This window comes from Leuresthes tenuis, unplaced genomic scaffold (genome assembly GCF_036924035.1).
Source record: "Leuresthes tenuis unplaced genomic scaffold, fLeuTen1.0.hap1 SCAF_6, whole genome shotgun sequence".
Classification (NCBI taxonomy): Eukaryota; Metazoa; Chordata; class Actinopteri; order Atheriniformes; family Atherinopsidae; genus Leuresthes; species Leuresthes tenuis.
In genome coordinates this window covers 10,361,409-10,375,844 of record NW_027325360.1, presented here as the reverse complement: position 1 = coordinate 10,375,844, position 14,436 = coordinate 10,361,409, and the positions used below count along the sequence as shown (strand labels likewise).

The 14,436-nt window shown below is 38.0% G+C and overlaps 1 protein-coding gene across 1 annotated transcript; it reads right to left on the bottom strand.

Moving 5' to 3' along the window:
- Nucleotides 1-2,572: 2,572 nt before the first annotated feature.
- naaladl1 (N-acetylated alpha-linked acidic dipeptidase like 1) lies at nt 2,573-13,786 on the bottom strand. The gene is made up of 19 exons (XM_072387510.1): nt 13,373-13,786; nt 12,988-13,160; nt 12,406-12,527; nt 10,912-11,031; nt 10,231-10,423; nt 10,010-10,103; nt 9,818-9,922; nt 8,622-8,707; nt 8,409-8,528; nt 8,239-8,324; nt 7,997-8,060; nt 7,819-7,886; nt 7,623-7,714; nt 7,237-7,330; nt 6,887-6,968; nt 6,496-6,669; nt 3,878-3,965; nt 3,703-3,795; nt 2,573-2,968 (listed from the first exon to the last, which is right to left on the bottom strand). Exons 1-19 carry the CDS (start codon nt 13,570-13,572, stop codon nt 2,791-2,793), a joined length of 2,232 nt encoding a protein of 743 aa, XP_072243611.1. The 5' UTR covers nt 13,573-13,786; the 3' UTR covers nt 2,573-2,790.
- Between the last annotated feature and the right edge of the window lie 650 nt (nt 13,787-14,436).

The window sequence follows — 14,436 nt, the reverse complement described above, 5'->3', positions numbered from 1 at the left end:
GTTTGTTGTAGTTTTTCATTGACAGTCGTTGCACCACATCATTGCTCAACTTTGCACTAATACTATCGTTCTAATGTGAATCATACAGCAGATATTATTGTTGCTCATCAAAAGCAGTCCTTAAATCTATTTCTGGAGCTTGTAGTTGCGTGCCTTAACCTACCTAATTTGTTGAGTGGTTCCTATGGCAGAACAAATTAGGTGAGAGTAAATGGTATTATTTGTTTTGAAATAGAAGAGTTTATTGCGAAATATACATTACATGAATTCAGGTAGAGTTTCATGTTACAGCCACAAGAAAGGTCATGAAGTCATTTAATTCTGAGCAGCAGAGAGTTTATCGGTTTCAGAGAGCATCAATGAAAACGAGACGAAGATTATACAGTGTATCAGCCATAACATTAGGACCACCTGTCTAATATGGAGTAAATCCTCCTCATACTGTCAAAAGAGCTCTGACCAGGTGTCTTTTTCCGAGAAATAAACAACAGATATGTTGGGCCTTCTGTGTGTCTTGTGCGATAGGGTCTTTTTGTTTTTTTCTTTTGACTGGGTTTGCTTCCCAGAGATGCCCCCAGAGCCTATCAGACTGGAAGCTCGGTGAAATCCTCGGACATTTGGTTATATTCTTTAATCCTATCATAAGCTGTTTTTTCGGGGCCCACTGCTGTCCTTCGGGATCACTGTACCTGTCAGCGGTGTTAATGTTGTGAATGATCATTTTATGTTAAATTCATACTGAAATTGTTATAATCTGGTAGAATTTGATGAAGGTCATTAAAATTGAGGAAAATACACTCTAGCTACAATTCGATTAAGCCTGTGGGGTTGAGGGTAAGATTTAGAATAACTAAGGAATGAGATGATGCACACCAGAAACTTGGACCGTTCACTTTACGAATCAATTATAATAGCAATTGCTGTGTTTTCAAGTCAAAACCAAATGACATAATTTGGGTTTTAATAGAATTTTATTGGTAAGATAATTGAGGTTTGAGTGTTTTGCTATTCTATTTTAGTTTTGTGTAATACATAAGGCAGATCTGCAGTGAAAAACCGTTGATATTGAGAGCACTTTCTGAAGAAGTTAATGTTACATCAGGTTTATCAAATTTGTTTTTTGTTTTTTTTTTTACAGCAAATCCAGTATGAGCTTCTATATTTGTGTCTGCAAGTCTTCTGATTAAGTTGAATTAGTGACACTCCGTCAGTTTCAATATTAATGATACGATATCGATATCGGCTGATGTTGAAACAAACTAAAGGAGGCAGCAGAATTGTCTTAAAATTAATTAATTGCAGATATGAGTAAGAGATGTGCTTTCTCCACCACTGAAGACATTCAGTGACTAAAACAGACTCTGGACACTTGTGGGCAGTTACGTAAACAGTAATGCCAAACCAAATCTCACCTGCTAAAAATACTGAGAAACATTGTAATTTATAACTCACAAACAGTCATTCCTGAAATACACTGGTCAGGATGTCAGAAAATATCTTGTGCCTTTGACTAATGGGGTCATTGCTCCCTTTTTTTTTTTTCCTTCCAAAAGATAACTTAATAAAGTCAATAAGACATGTCAACAACCTGCAGCTTTTCTGTAGATGGGAACCCATGTAAAGCAGCTAAATTACATCTTACTCCAGATGACCCACACTGTGGGAAAGGTCTGCCATTAAGAATTAAGAATAATCAAGAAACAAAGCTTCTTTTTTTCCTCTGTCAATATATGTTATAAATAGATGACTCAGCCTACTGCTCTCATTCACCAACCTACACAACAGTTATTCATTTACACAGCTCAAAGGGTTCACATGAGTTTGTTCAACACTATAAACTTTAACCTGACAAAGATGTTTGCCATTTTACCTTTTCCCCGTAGTATTTTAACTGAATACGATTAAGATCTATGTTTAGAAGGATTATTGGAAGTGTCATCTCAAAATCTATCTTTGAACACTCCTCCCAAATAGTTTGACTTGATCTTTAGTGTCTACTGACACTCCATTTATGTTGCACCAACTAACTCAAAATCTCAAATTCTGACTTTGTTTCAAAGCATTTCCTGACCCCTGGAGGCAGGAGCCGGTACTGTGGCTCCCTTCTGCTGTAAAGGCAGCTGACTCGAGGTGAATACAGGTTTTCAATGAGGTGCAGTTTTCTGTTATGGAAAATTGCAGTCTCCACCACTTTCTGTCAAAATGATTCAAATGATTTTTTTCCCACTTTCAGTTTGGGCCTATTTGCAGCTCAAATAATCGTGTTTTTTTGTTGTTGTTTTTTTTAACATTTGAAGCGCTGGCAGACAGTCATCCTTGACAGTGAGCAAATCCTGGTAAAAGCCATACATTCCAGAAATATTTGCACAAGTTATTCCAACTTAAAATTAAACTCTTTGTATGCAATAAAACTAAATAAGTTCAGTGCATGACTGTCTTTATCAGTTATTGTGAACACAGTAAATTTACAGTACACTTTTATCTCATTCAGTGTCAATATGGTGCATCTTCCTGAAGAACGTAAAATTGTTCTTGTGTAAAGGAAATTTGGAAGAGGACAATACAACAACAAAACAGAAAACTTTACAATAAAACAGTGACCCAGTGACATTAGTCTCCCAGTCCTCAGTATAACTAGCTTAATTACTGGTATTTCTATGCAGAAAGACGTCTTAACAGCAGATATTCGTAATCTCATATAATTTTCAAATTTAAGAAAAAAGTAAAAACAGATTCCCACATCTCTTCGTGTTATATGGGTTTGTGCAGTTCATCACTCCTTAGTTGTGCTCATATGACATCAGCCAGTATGTCGGCAGCACCTTCAATGGCCTGACTCAACACTGACACGTGGTAGTGCACCTTTTCCCAGTCACTGGACTGTCCTGATGACTCTGCATTGGCATAGGCATCTGCTAGGCCTGGGAAGGTTGGCTTGCCGGCACTACTTGAAGCCCAGATAACATGCCTGTTTCACACAGAGGGACACAACATATGGATGAGATGCATTCTGCCACAAACAATCTGAAAATAGCTGTCACTAACTCTGAGATCTCTCTTCAAAAAATGCTTAATGTAAAATGAAAAGACGAAGAGTGGTTTAGAAAGGTGTATGACAAGTTTGAGGCTCAGCAGTTTCATGTACAAAACATGAGGTCTTTTTTTTAATCATATCATATCATGTGTCAGTATCAGCTTCTGTTTCTATATGTTTTAATGACTGTTTGTGCCCGCCTTGATTGCACCAGGTGAAATTCAAGTACATTTGTGGCTCCTGGTGACTTTGATCTATTCAGGTTGATATTTCTGTTAAAATGTATAAGACCAGATCCTTTACTTTGGATTTCTTTTAAAACAATAATGGTAGTGGTAATGGTAATGGTAACCATGTCCAAAAAGGACATCTTACAGGATGAAAACAGTTGGCCTTAACAGACCTGCTACTTCTTTTACTTTTTATACAGTATCTGTTGAAGGTGCCCTACAGCACAATGGTGACCTTACATAAAGCCTTACAAACCACCCTGTACTCCTTGGCACCGTGACTTTCTGACTTTCCTTTCTGTCTTTGTGCAATATTTCCAAGTATGTACCCCATAGCATATTGAAAACATTACATGGCAGCATCATATTGCTTGGAAATGACCCTAGAAATAATCTTATACTCCCTATGGCCGTGTAACTGACACATCATGTCCTTACCTGAATGCATATTTGTCTGGGAAGGCCAGTGGATTCAAGAAAGCTCGGTCTAGTAGCATAAGTTGGTCATTGATCTTTCTGACCTTCAGTGGTCTAAGAGAAAAGAGAAATGGGGATAGCTTTGCTTTCTCTGTGACTGACGATAATATGTCAACATGTACATGTGTGCACTCACGTTTCATTCGGAAGGTCTGAGCTGTGAATCATCTGGTTTAAATGGTTAGCCGCTCTGCGAAAGCTGGCAACTGCATGTTTTAGTGGTTCTGAAATAAAGCACAGATCACTGTAGCCTCTCGATAAGGATTTCATTCGCTCTCATTTTCTGTGACACCAAGAATGGGAACAGAGTCTGTTTCAAGCAAATAGTTAATACCGGTATTCCAATTTGTGTCACTACAAATGAAGGTATTCGTTTTTAGCTTCTACAAATGTCCAACTCCCCTGTAAACAAGTTCTCATTTTCCATGTTCTATGTCCTATGTCTGAGATTCAACAAAACAATCTTCTCTCCGGGCAACTTCTGAGCTATTTTGACACCATGTCCATGGAACCAAGATGCCAGTTAAGCTTTATTTTCATCCTTCATTCAGCTCAACTGATCTGTGTTCCATTTCAGTATCTACAACCTGGCGATACTGCATTAGAGTAAGTGAAGTAACAGTGATGATCAGTAGGTAAATCACCCTAACCCCTGAACAGTAATTGGTTGAATGCAGACATATTTTGTATGGCATAGTCTGGTGCCACTGTCCATGTGTGTTAGGGGTAAGAATCTATCTCAATGGCTGCCCTGATAACACTGTCAGTGATACAGCTTCTCCTCACGCTATACTTCATTTGAACAATTTTCATTTTCTGGCACTGACTTGCCATTTTTCTCTCCTTGCTCATGATAGCATGTTTATCTGTCATATCTTTTGGTCATATCCTGCTGTTATTCCGGGGACTGGGGTGTACTGTTCATCATTGACAGCAAAGGCGCTATATGCACTAGAGCCCTGTGCGGGACTGTTTTCTTCATCCCGCTAAATTTCTGACCATTACCGCCCGCACCCGCAAAACTTTGAGAATTTATGCCCGCACAATAATAGAAATGCATTGATTTTGTGTGTTCTCCCGTCAGGAGAAAACATATGGTTTTATAGGCTATTAATAAAGAGATTCATGGACAATTGAGAAACTTCTCCAAATGTCAGACTTGCCTTGCTTTGTCTTTGTGCTGTAAAGACCTTCTTTGAGCTTCCTTTCCACATCATTTATTGACATCCTGTCGCTAGGATACATCCCGACAGTGTTGCCAGGTGGGAAATGTAGTATTATTGTACCTGAGACATACAATGATCGTCTTTTGAGGGAAATTATCGTACACCTGTCATAATTAATGCGCTATAGTCACTCCAGTGTTGAATAGCGTCTAAAAGGCACTCACGGCTTTGCACCAGCAGTTGCGTTAGGCTAAATGTCCCCGACGAGTGGGACCTAATGAGCCAAATCATGAGGCCTGGAGGCCACCTGTTAGGAACTTCTGAGGCAAACGTCACTCGTAGCTCACATAGAAAAGCACGATTGACTTGAAACTTGTCACAGATTAAATGGAAATGCATTCAGGGTTCACAAAAAAATCCGACAGACAGTTGCAACAGGCTGATTACAACCGATTACAACCACATATTCACAGAATGGCCAAATGATCTTATATTTTTTTGAATTATTGATCGTACATCGTACACAGGGCAAAATTATCATACAAATACGATATTTATCGTACACGTGACCTGGCAACACTGCATCCCGATCCCGCACTGTTTATTTTTAGCCGCCCGCACCCGCCCGCAGCAAAGTTCATACCGCCCGCTCCCGCGAGATTTGAGTTGGTCCCAATGCAATCCCAATGCAGCCCTCTAATATGCACCATATGTGCATTAGAAAATTAAATATCATAAGAGAAGATCAGCAGCTCAAGCACTCTAATAAATCTTTGGTTATGGTTCGGCGATTACACAGTTTTCTTCCCCCTCAACCTCAATCACTTTTCACCTTCTGTACAGTCACTGCTTCAAGCTGCTAGTTCCATTATTTCTATACACATTCACAATCCTGCTGTTCTCTTTATTTACCTTTATTTCAACAACTTTTCAATTGTATCTCCGGCTCGGGTTTCCTTTCATCTCAAGAATTTTCAGTCAGCATCTGTTGCATTAGTTTCCCCATGAGCTCATCTCATACTCCACAGGACTTTCATTTTCCTTCCTGTATCCTACTTTAACAATCATATCCTCCTTTTTATGGCACCAGAATATCAATTCACATTTTCTCTATCTCTATTCTCAGTCTCGGCATCATCACTATCCCCAATTACCTTCGAATTCTGCAAACAAAGTGTCACTTTTCTCCCCTCTTGTGCTTTAATTCTGTGGAAAAATTAATCATCTGCCTGTATTATAAGATATAAGCTTTAAGTCTCTGACTCATTTTGTGCCAACTTAGTTTCGGGAAGTCCGACAGCAGTGATATCTTGCACTGAGATGTCAGGTTTCCTAACATCTTAACCTTTAATTAATCAGTCACACCTTTCTATATCTGGTACGGGAATGTCCACGGGGACTTTGTCCACAAAGTAAATGTACTGTAGAATATTTTTTTTAATTTTTTTTGGCTAAAGAATCAAAATAATAAATCAATCAAAAATGTAATTGATCCAACTGGAGACCCAACAAAAAATATAAAACTTAAAACGGAATAAATACTGCAGCAAAATGAATTATTGTGTCATTACAGTAATCTTATAATTACCCATGGATATGTTCCCGGCTTTAAGTTGCACCTCATAGAGGTTCACTGCTGTATTCAAGTAGTTCTCCAGACTTTCAGCGTAGTCACTGCAGTTCAGTGGCAACACCAGACTGTCAGCCAATCGGATCAGGATATTTCCTGCTGTCCTGGCAACGGCCTGATGACTGAGAAATCCTGAAAGGAGGAAGAAGCAGGATTGTGGTATTGGGGACAAAAGAAGCTATCTTAAAAGATGTTGCACCCTATCTCATTTGTCTTATCTGACTAACAGAAACAGTAAAAATACTTGGCTGGGAAAGGCTTTTTACTGAAATACGTTAAATGTTCAATCATATAGAGTTTCATCTGCATCACAGTGACAAACGAGAGACAAAGAAATAACAATGCTTACCCGGATCAATGAATTTTGAAGCATAGTCAAAAGTGTCATATGCTGTGTGGTAAGCAGGGTAAATCCGAGCTTTTGTTTTACTCTGTAAGAGGAATAATCTTCAGATGACTACATAAAATTATCTACATTCAAGTCTTGTACTCATTCATTCTTAAATAAACAGCTGTCTGCTTTTTAAGTGCAATAGATTAAAGTAGGCTGCTTTTAAATAAATGGAACCAAGCAATACATTTAAGATCCATATGAGTCTGTTGCTTCTGCCTTTGCAGCAACAACTAAACATATTATTTTCTAATTCAGACTACATTCAACACAAGCATTTCACATTATTTTGAAGATATTTGAAATACCCTATCATATGTGTATGACATATCCATGGATGCAATTCCCAGGTAATGGACAAAGGCAGCATAATCACTACCTGCTCCCGTTAGATACCCCACACTGTTAAAGGAAGAAACAAAACACGAAGCATACTTTTACTGAGAGTGTGACAAATTGGTCATTTCAATGTGTAGACTTACTGTAAGATGACATATGAACATATTTACAATGCAAAACAGATCACAACTATATTGCATAGATACATACTGTATGGATGCTACAACTCAGCTTGGCAAGGCTGTGTTTTGATAGTTTGCAACATTTATAGTTTTGTAAACTCTAAGCCAGAAATGAGATAGTTTAAATAAAAACTAGAGAGGCAAATTAGAGAGGTGACACTGTAGCTCAGTACTTGGGAATGAGTCCGTAGGTTGGGCTTGTCCTGTTGAAGTAACGTAGCCAGTTGTCGTACACAGATGCAGAATCCACTCCAGGGGCACTGACCTAGTGAGCAAACACACTTCTATGTGGCAGATTTGTTGTGTTGTGATGACAGTGCTATTTTTCGAACACCAGAGCTGACATGAGTCAGTTTTTAAAAAGCTAACCTGTTTTGCAGCCTTGAAGATGATATTCTGCATCGATGGCATCCCAGAAACTCTGAGGGTGGCATTGGCTGAGGAGTGAAGGTAAAATGCAATATTTTGTATGGTTTGACTAAATTAAAGACATGTCCAGTTACTCCCTGTAATGGTAAAAGTACGGCAGAGTTGTGAAGCCTCTTACCAAAGACAGCTATGTCTACGTTTATGTAGGCAACGGTGCGTTCGCTGAGCTTGGTGAAGTATTCCTGAAGGAGAGAAAAGGTCAAAGTTTTTTGTGGGAGTTTGTAGGTCAATAGACATGCAATACATCTAATTTAAACTTATTTGAAGAAAAACTGGATCTATTTCTTCAAAATGTACAAGGTCTTGTTTAAAAACAATCTTTGTTTTTATGTGTGAATCAATGGATTAATTGGAAAGCACCTCTGTGTATTCTGCAGATCCAATGAGGCCAAACTCCTCAGCTCCCCAGCTTCCAAAGATGATGGATCTACGCGGCCTCCATTTGCCTGCCATAGAGTGGCACAATGATAAACTATCAAAAATTACAAGACAGTAAGACATGATGTCCTTCCAGCTTTAGCTTGCCTCACCCTGCTTGACCATTCTGCCTAGCACCCTGGTAATTTCCAGCATGACTGATGTTCCACTGCTCGGGTCGATGGCACCATGAACCCAACTGTCCCTGTGGTTCCCATATATCACATATCTGTCTGTGGATACAAACACAGAGCATTCACAGTAATATCACAAACTGAAAACAGCTTATATTGCATAATTAAGTTGCCTTTAGGCACCGGTCTCACCTGGCTCAACACTTCCTCTGATAACTCCCATCACATTTGAGGAGTTTATCTGCGTTTCGTAATTGAAGATGTCCACTTTCACATCACTGAAACAAGGTTAAATACAGAAGAGTTATGCATCACAGAAGAGATGTAAAGGCTCTGTTTAACAAATTGCAATAACATAAATCTCTGGTGATCTGATCACATGTTGACAGCTCTGGCTGTAAACACACTTAGGACACACTGAGATCCGAGCGCACAGATCACCACATTTGGAGGTGACCTGAGCTGCATACGGTCTCATTCTTTTAGCGGTATTAATACCACACTTGCCACATTGAAAGACCCATTGAAGTGCCTCCATAAAACGTTTTTTTTTTACCGTGAATGTTCAAATTCATTGGAGGTATAATTCGCAGAAAACCTCCTGATTTCATTGGTGACTTTCTTAATCTGTAATGCAGTTGCTATTGTGAAGCACTTTGGTCAGCTGAGGTTGTTTTAATGTGCATATAAATACATTTGAAATTAATTGAATTGAATTTAGTAACTTCCTAAGCAGAAACGACTCTTCAAACAGACTCTTAGTTTCCTTGCCAGCAGAATATTGTACGCACAGTTCTCTAATATCTCAAATTTATCTTTTAATACATCTTTAAGTTCTATATCATATTGCGGTTATCACATATCATATCAATGTCAAATTACTGCTATAATCAGGCAGATTTCAAACATGTTATTGTCTCAATCTGTAATGATATTGTTCATGTAACTGGCTGTATTTAGTATTTTTGAAACTTCATTGCTTTTAGTGTAAAACTGAAAAAATGTAAACTTTCCCAGTGGTAAGACAGCTTTGAGCTAATCAGGGTCTGCAACTGATTATCTGACTTTGTGTACGCACAAATCTTTTGATCAGATCATTCAGGACACACTGTTAACACCAAGTGTAAAGAGGGAGAAAAGGAACTTTTACTCTTACTTAATCTTATATTCACTTTTTAGTCCATGTATTATTCATTTAAGCTATTCAGCAATCAGTTAGAGGTGTGAAAGGCACTGAATTATAGTAAGGTTTTCAGACAAGAGAAATAAGCCTTTAAATATATCATGTATGAAATGTATGTACAGGAAGCATGCAGGTGCAGGATCTTACAATGATAATGTTTCAGGGAAAAACTAATATTGAAAGTTTTATGTGGACTGTTCATTACCTGTTGTTGAAAGCAGATGTTGGTTTGAATCCTGGGCCACCATAATTGTAGGTACAGTTGAATCCTCCCTGCCATTCATTTGGAGCTGCTTCTCCACCCAGCTCACTAAAAAAAAGGGTAAAAAATATTTGGTTTGAAGTCATAAACAACCATTTTGAGTTTTAACTTATCCACAAGCAGATTTTCACAAACCAGATTAATATGTAGGCATCCTCAAATCCGATTGGTTGAATTGGAATAGGAGGGATTCCTGTTATGTTCTCGGCTGGGATTCTGTAGGTTTCCTCTGCAAAATCATCCATTGTTTTTAAGAGCTTATTTAAAAATGAGTTATCCTAATAATGTTACTTGATGTATGTTTGAGGCTGTACTGTAAATGTGGTGAAGCCATTTATACAAAATACATGAATTACCTTTGGCAGCCAGGTAGGGGGTGAGCAAGTCTCCATAGCTAGTGCTAAAGGAACCTCTCTCCACACCAGAGGGTGGCATGTACCAGGAGTGGGGATATGTCTCATTGATGTCTGACATGAGACCATCGTTGATGTCCAGAGGATCTGTGTAGACAAGCACACCAATGACGCCATAGGGTGCTGCATTGATGGCCTGCATGAGAGACCCAGTTAGTGAGCAGTTAGTGATACCTGATTTTAGTGCTATAACTTATTGATTTACACTTTGATCACACAGACGAGAATAAGGGATAAAATAAAACTGTTTTATTTATGAATGCTTTTAAGTTGACGTGAGTCATTTTTGCAGTGGTGGATTTCAGACCTTTCAAAAATGTTTGATATGGAATTAAGGTACAGGTTAGTTTAAAGCAGTTTAAAACAGCACATTGTGTTCTTTTCAACACATCTTTTTGTGTTGGTGATAGTGTTCTTTGTGTTCTTCTCCTGCTGAAAGACTGAAGACCTTCACATCAAACATAGAGACAACTTCTACTACAAAATACCTTTGTTACCTTTGATTTGTTCATGTATATCAGATCGATGCCACATGCAGAGGCAGTCAACACAAAAAAATCTCAAAAGATGTGTCCCCATTGGAAAAATGACTTTTGTTTAGAAAACAAACAAAAAAAGACTCACTTTAGTTGCTCTACCTGCTCCACCATATCTGGTGATAGCGATGGTTCCTCTGAGGTCCAATGTCTGGCTTAGACGAAGATAATCACTTGCTTTCCCCTGATTAGCGTAAACCAGTTTCCCCTAAAACCATCAGAAAGATCAATATTCTGTCCACAGCAGCGACTTGAAAAATAACTTGGTAAACTGATCTTAACAAATTATCACAGCTGACTCTTTTAAATGTATGATTCCAGATTTACAATATGTTGATAACAGCACAGAGCATCTTTATTAGATTCTTTATAGCAACATCCTCCCACTTTATTATGGCCTTCTTACCCTGAAATACAAGGACACAGAGGGTGATTTAACAAACTGCTTAGTCACTATGAATCCTCAGAAAGGAATCTTCTTCACACTGTGAATCTTCTTGATGGTTAACTAGCTCAGTCCTCAGAATAACTTGTTATCAGTTCTTGATAAGGTTTTAGCCGTGAAAATATATAAGTTAGGATATTCACTTTTGTGGCACCAGTAAACCTGCACTCATAACTTCTAGTAAAGAGTGACGCTGTCAATATGTAATCAAGATACTTTTTTTTCACATTGGATTTAATAGAATAACTTTATTCTATTCACTCATTGCATCCATTCATTTCAATAGTTGATTTCTTTCCATGTGAATCATTTCCATGCATTTCATCCTATCCAGTAGTAGCTTCTTTCTTTCTCTCACACAAATTTGAATTTGCTCTGTAATGTGTGAGGCTTTCGAACTGAAATATAAAAGTTGAATTCTGCCCCAACACCATAGATGAATGGGGTAAAATTATGATCATAATTATTATGAATGCTATTTTCTATACAACTGATTAAATTAAGACATTTACAATTTACATCGAGTTGTAGTTCTGAATTCTTGGCACATTTTGAGCGAGAAAGGATTTTATCGAGGGAAGTTTGAATGACTATTTCTAAATTAAATCTGTAACATTTTTACGGGAGAATATGGAAACACAGGAGTGTCAAAGGGAACATCTTTTGACTTGCATAAAAGTTTAACTGCCAAAGAGCTATAAAATAAACCACAATGTGTTCTTTGTGTTGTCTTTTGTATATCAAAAGTGTTTTCCAGTAAGAGCGTGATGATGTGAAGCTAAAAGATAATAAACATTTAGAGCTGGGCTTTAAAGTTCATGACATGGAAACTCTTACCGTTTGCTAGTGAGTCACACAAGTGATCTTCATGGGATTTTTATAGATACAGAGCATCTGTGCACAAACATCAACTAAAAATGGGTGCTTGTTATTCTTTCTGCTGTACATACAACAATTTAGATTTTTTTCTTGTTATTTCTAACAATTTTGCTGTCCATCAGGCATGGTACAGCATGTCTTAGTCAGCTCTGCTTGCATAATAATGATAAAGCAGTAAAATCAATGCTTAATTGGTATTGATCTGCAGTCTATTATCAAGCAAATACATTTTGTAATTTAAAAAAACTTTTTTTTCACCTTTGGGTTTCCTGCAGGAGAGTATGCAGCATATGGTTGAACCACGGCAGGATCTTCCTGGTCTGGAGTATAAGCTTTCTCTTTTTCTCTGGCAGTGTGTAGCACAGTATCAGATGGAGTCACTGAAATGAACAAGTAATTGTTACTGGTTTACATGTAAGTAAGTGAAACTCACAGATCACAGACTTAATTACAAATTCTTCAGTGTAAAGGAATCACATAATGGCAGAGTTTGATGACTGTGGACATGTTGAACTTAAGGACATTGGCTTCCTTGGGATAATCCAAGAGACAGTAAAGAGGTTTTACAGCAGCCTGCACTGTAGTAAATCATGTGGCTCAATACATTAAATAAAAGCCACTTGACTCACTCTATTGTATGATTTGATTGATGTGAGGTTTCATCTCAACAGTCCTTATGCAATCAATGCGTTTGTATTCTTAAATATACTTGTTACAAGAACTTCCTTAAATTGTATTTAAAAGATAATTTGGTGCTGATTTAAACGCAGGCTGAATGATGAGAGATGTAGTAACCATTCCCACTCCTATTCAAAGACATTCAACATACATTTCACTCACCTACAGTCACCTTATTGGGCTTTACGGGGTCAGGGAAGGAAAGGTAGACCTTATATTCCTCTCTCCAGGCTTCATCCAGACCAGTCTCAGGGTCCTGCCATCTCTTTAGCATTAATTTCACTGTTTCCTCATCTCCAGCAGTGGTGGCCATATGGGGCACTTTTGTCAACTCCCTGGGGAGGAAGATATGGATTATGAAAGGTTTGATTCAACAAACTCCAATAATCTATAATCTTTAATTTATAATGCATAATTTAGAAAATACAGAGAAACTGGTTTTAAACCTTCTGCTGCATAAGAAGTTATACAACATTACTTTCAACACAATTCCTTTTCAATATTTGTTCTCACATTTTTTCCCAAAACTTACCACTTATCAACTCACCTAAGGTTTTCCTGTATCTCGATGTTATTCACCTCAGACAAGAACTGTTCGATGAGGCTCTCATCCACATCCTTTGCCACATCCTTCACCCAAGACGGTGCGGAGTCGCCACTCTTTTTGATACCATAGTGGCCGATTAGGATGCCTACAGTCAGGACAGCAGCCCCACACAGACTCCCAACCAACACCTGCTTAATCATTCTTCACCTTAAGATCAGCAACTCAATAAAAACCCCTCACCTCCTCTTTATACCCGAGCACTGTGTGTGTTCACAAGCATTCCCAAAGGTAACACGTATCTTAAGGCTGGGGTGCTGCTTATGAATCCATATTATGTGAGAGAAAAATACTTGCATCTGATTCCTACATACAACACGAATGCAGCTGCCGAAATCACCTCTCATAAGACAGTCATTGTAAAGTTTACTCATTAATGTTTGCAGTTAGACTTTATCCCTTTCTACATGTGTATGTGTGCACATGCATGAAAGGGGGGGGGGGGAATTTTTTTCGTAGTTCAAACTAAATTTTTCTCTGTCTGTGACTGTAATTCTCAGCAGTTTCTAAAGCAAGTTTAGAATTTGGAATTTAGGCTAACTAAACAGTGAAAGACTTGATATATTTGATCAAAGCTAATTAGTTTGAACAACTAGGAGGCCACTCAGAAGGTACATTGTCTGCCACGGCAAATATCCTATTTTAACATTTTAATATGAGTGATTTGGATGTTCCTTTTCTTCCTTTAACCATGTTCCACATCTTCCTTGTGTGTCATGAAATTCTGCCAAGGAGTTTTTGTGTATTCACACTGAAGGTGTTCCTGTGGCAGTAGGAGCTGTTATCACTGAGTGGGGACAAGTTTGACATGACAAAGACATTTTTATTACATTTTATGCAACATGTAGACATACTGAGTTTTTTTCTAAGTAGAACATTCAGTCAACATACTTACAAATATGAATCATTACAGTGAGGGAAGTCACTTGAAAGGGAGGATATTAGTTAAAGAGATAAATGAACACACATTTTCCTCTGGATCTGACATGAATCTGAAGTTAACCTAA